At 60.6% G+C, this 4,386-nt stretch overlaps 2 protein-coding genes across 2 annotated transcripts in view; both read left to right on the top strand.

Moving 5' to 3' along the window:
- Positions 1 to 4,386, top strand: part of Wbp11 (WW domain binding protein 11) — a 38,155-nt gene that overhangs the window by 15,786 nt on the left and 17,983 nt on the right. The gene's annotated exons all lie outside the window — the stretch shown is intronic.
- LOC105992280 (histone H4) lies at positions 2,761 to 3,119 on the top strand. Its single transcript, XM_013025111.1, has one exon. It carries the CDS (start codon positions 2,766 to 2,768, stop codon positions 3,075 to 3,077), a length of 312 nt encoding a protein of 103 aa, XP_012880565.1. The 5' UTR covers positions 2,761 to 2,765; the 3' UTR covers positions 3,078 to 3,119.

Raw genomic sequence — 4,386 nt, 5'->3', positions numbered from 1 at the left:
CCCCCCCCCCCGAGCTGGCCGGGCCCAGCGCGCCCCGACTGCGGCCCGATCGGCACGGGCGCATGCGCACACCCACGGCACACGCACACTCACGTGGGGTCACGTGGGCCGGGGCGTCGGAAGAGCTCTGTGTGGTGATGGGGAACCAGGCCTTGTGTCCTTCCTCCTCTGGCCATCCTGGCCTCCCGCCCTGGCCACGCCTCCTGGCACGCCCCTGGCCACGCCTCCTAGAGCGCTCTGCTCCTAGCCACACCTCCCTGCCATGCCACGCCCCTGACCACGCCTCCTAGAGCGCTCTGCTCCTAGCCACACCTCCCCGCCTGGCCACGCCCCTGACCACACCTCCTAGAGCGCTCTGCTCCTAGCCATACCTCCCCGCCATGCCACGCCCCTGGCCACACCCCCTAGAGCCCTCTGCTCCTAGCCACACCTCACCATGCCACGCCCCTGGCCACGCCTCCTAGAGCGCTCTGCTCCTAGCCACACCTCACCATGCCACGCCCCTGGCCACGCCTCCTAGAGTCCTCTACTCCTATCCAGACCTTCCCATCATGCCATGCCCTACACGAGTGCTCCTCGTGGCCACGCCCCTAACCACGCCCCTAACCATGCCACGCCCCTGGCCACGCCTCCTAGAGCGCTCTGCGTTTGGCAACGCCTCCTATCCATGCCACGCCCCTGGCCACGCCTCCTCGAGCGCTCCTCGTGGCCACGCCCCCGCCACGCCTCCCCGCGGCGCCCACAGCCCGCCGCCCAGTCCACACCGCGTCCCGCGCGGGGCTGGGGACCGAACCTCTCCGCAGCCGTGTCCGCCGACCCTGCGGGGAGCCCGCGCCCGCCCCAGCGGAGGCAGGCTGGGAGGGAGGTGTGCAAACAAGCGCTGTGGGTGCGCGGACCCCAGGCGGAACTAAAGGCGGGGTGGTGCAGGGTGGCAGTTTGGGGGGGACCCTAAAATCCCCGGGGCCGAGGCGGAGCCTGGGTGTCGGGTTGGGAGGACGCAGGAGCCCACGCGTGGCGCCTTCGCGGTCGGGGGAGGCCCAGGGCTCCGCGGCCCCAAACCCCGCAGAACTTAAGTTCCTTCGCTTCACTGCTCCCCCAAGTGGGCGAACCCCAACTTCCGGCAGGCGGGCGGGGAGCAGAGCCGAGCGGCCCGCAGCGCCTCCTTCCGCACAAACCGCCGCGCCTTCCCATTGGGCGCCGCACGTCCAAACCGCGCGACAGGCAGGACCCGCCCCCAATGAGCTCGCTGGATTATGGCCCGCCTTCCAGAACGATATCCAATCAAGAGTGGGTATCCCGACTCCTCATTTGCATAACGCCCTCTATAAATAACCGGCCTGCTGGTCACAGGGAAGGTGCAAGTTTCCGTGTTGGGCAGTGATCTTGAAGACCTGAGGACGTTGGTTCGAAGCCAGCCGGGGGCAGAAAAAGTCTGTGGGCCTCTCATCAACAATTAGCCGGCGGAGAGCCAGTAGTGGAGCTGTGGCTGGAGTGGTAGAGCACCAATCAGCCTTGAAAAGCTCCCAGGCCTCTCCGATGAACCCAGGGACTTCATGGGAGGAAGCAATGGGTGTTCTGCAGCCCCTTCCCGGGCCCGGAAATAAGATGCTTTATTAGATCAGAAATTGTCTCCTAGTTTTCCTTTGCTTCCTCATTTCTCGACTCCACAGCTAAGTGACAGGAGCTCAGACACTTAGTTGTTATTTACGTATTTTTGTAATGGTGGTACTGGGGCTTGAGCTCAATACCCCACATTCTTACTTGGCTTTCCTACTCAAGGCTGGTGATCTACCCTAGAGCCACAGTTCTACTTTGGCCTTTTGGCCGCTTCATTCTCCAGAATTTTCCCTTCTATCCTCCAACCTCAGCCTCCGTCAGAGCTAGGATTACAGGGCTGAGCCCCACCAGTACCCGGCTTGGTGGGTGGGAGAGAAAAAAAATGCTTCGGGCAAAGATTAAAATCGGCCTAAGTTAAACAAATTTCAAAATTGGATTTTTTTATTTTTACTGTCAAGAGTTCCTGTAGGGAAGGACTATCTTCCAGACTAAGGATCAAAAAGGAATTGCTAGAGAGAGAATTCCCCAAGACGTCAGTGATAAAGCCAGTCAGGTTAAAAACAAACCAGCACAGACTCTGAACTAGCTTTCAACTCCAGTGATGAGAAAGAGCGCCATAAAAACCTCACTGATGCATAAACTTTCAGTTACCAAATTATGGCCAAAACAAAACAAAAACAATTCACTGTAGACCACACAATGAAGAAAAGCAAGGGGTGGAGAGGGCCGTTGGGGAAGTGGAAATGTGGAGGGGTTACTACACACTAAGATGCAATGCCATGCGTACATAAACAGCTGTGTAAAATGGCTAAATAAAAAACAAAATCAATGTAGAGCCTAGGAAATTAAAAGTGAGGGAAGGCTGGGTGGCGGAAAGGGGTGACATTAATCAAGATGCATTGTACCCATACACTGCAACTACTTCAAGATACCTATACAAAGTACAAACAGAGACCAGAAAAACATGTGTTCAAAAGAAAAAATAAAATTATTTTATCCAATAACACCAAAAACAAACAAACAAACATAAAAACCCTAGCCCAGGCTGGCGGTGCGGACAGATGGGCTTCCTGCATTGGGAGAGCAGACTCTGGGGGCGTGGCTTAAGGCCCCGCCCACCCGCGCGGTTTTCAAACAGGTCCGCTCTCGGGGCATATAAGCCGGGCGGCCAGTGGCGGCCGAGCACCGTCGGCGGCTCTCGTGCGAAGATGTCGGGTCGAGGCAAGGGCGGCAAAGGGCTCGGCAAGGGCGGCGCCAAGCGGCACCGCAAGGTCCTGCGCGACAACATCCAGGGCATCACGAAGCCCGCCATCCGGCGCCTGGCCCGGCGCGGCGGCGTCAAGCGCATCTCGGGGCTCATCTACGAGGAGACCCGGGGCGTCCTCAAGGTGTTCCTGGAGAACGTGATCCGGGACGCCGTCACCTACACCGAGCACGCCAAGCGCAAGACCGTCACGGCCATGGACGTGGTCTACGCGCTCAAGCGCCAGGGCCGCACGCTCTACGGCTTTGGGGGCTGAGCGCGCCCCCGCCACACCCCCCCCCAAAAGGCCCTTTTCAGGGCCCCCACCCCCCAAGGCGTCCACGAAGAGAGCTGCGCGCGCACCCGCCGTACCCTGGGGTCTTTGTATTCGCTCGTATGCAAATAAGGGCGAGCGGCGTCCCCGCTCCCCATTGGAGCGCCTGGCTCCGGGGTGGGCGGTGCTTAGCGGCGGCGCTCCTCTGATTGGCGCAGGCCGTGTGTCCCGGTGTTTATAAGGGAGAGCGGCGCGGCCGGGCCTTGGCGGATTGGCGCCCGGCGTCCTGGATGTGGGCTCGGGTGAGGTTTCAGGAAGTGAGGGGAAGCCCCACGGTGGAGAGCTGGGGGTTCCCAAAACAGGCCTGCCTGGGCGCCGGTGCTCAGGCCTGAGCTGAGGATCGCGGTTCGAGGCCAGCCCGGGCAGGAAAGGCCCCGAGACTCCGATCTCCACCAGGAACCGGAGGTGGCTGCCAGGCGCAAGTGGCAGCGCGCCTGCCTTCAGGCCCGAGGCCTGGCACCGAGGGGTGTGTCTTTCTATAAATAATAATCAGTGAATTGCCACTGGCCCTGGGTTCACCCGCCCGGGGCTGGCACGGATGAGTGAGTGAATGGATGGATGGATGAATGAGTGAGTGAACGGATGGATGGAGGGAGGGATGAATGAGTGAATGAACGGATGGAGGGAGGGAGGGATGGATGGATGGATGAATGAGTGAATGAACGGATGGATGGAGGGAGGGAGGAATGGATGGGTGAATGAATGAACGGATGAATGGATGAGTGAATGAACGGATGGATGGAGGGAGGGAGGGATGGATGGATGAGTGAATGAACGGATGGAGGGATGGATGAATGAGTGAATGAACGGATGGATGGAGGGAGGGAGGGATGGATGAATGAGTGAATGAACGAATGGAGGGATGAATGAGTGAATGAACGGACGGATGGATGAATGAGTGAATGAACGGATGGGTGGATGGATGGAGGGATGGATGGGTGGATGGATGGGGGATGCGAACTGCGCCCCGGCCCCGCGGCCTGGGCACGGCTCCTCCATCACCTGCGCCTCCCATTTGCTCCCCAGACCTGAGGCTGCCGTCGAAGGAAGCCAGGCCCGGGGGCCCCCCAAAAGGAGCCCGACCCAGGCGGGGTCTCCTTGGCCGCCCCTCGGCCCAGCACCCACCCGGCCCGGGTTGGCCAGAGGTGTGGTCCTTACGGGGTGGGCCAGGAGAAGTCGGGGTGACCCCCGACCCCGGGGTGGGCCAGGAGAAGTCGGGGTGACCCCGGACCCCGGGGTGGGCCAGGAGAAG

Source organism: Dipodomys ordii, unplaced genomic scaffold (genome assembly GCF_000151885.1).
Source record: "Dipodomys ordii isolate 6190 unplaced genomic scaffold, Dord_2.0 Scaffold81, whole genome shotgun sequence".
NCBI classification, from domain to species: Eukaryota; Metazoa; Chordata; class Mammalia; order Rodentia; family Heteromyidae; genus Dipodomys; species Dipodomys ordii.
Note: the sequence above shows the minus strand (reverse complement) of the source record. Positions and strands in the feature narration are given on the sequence as shown.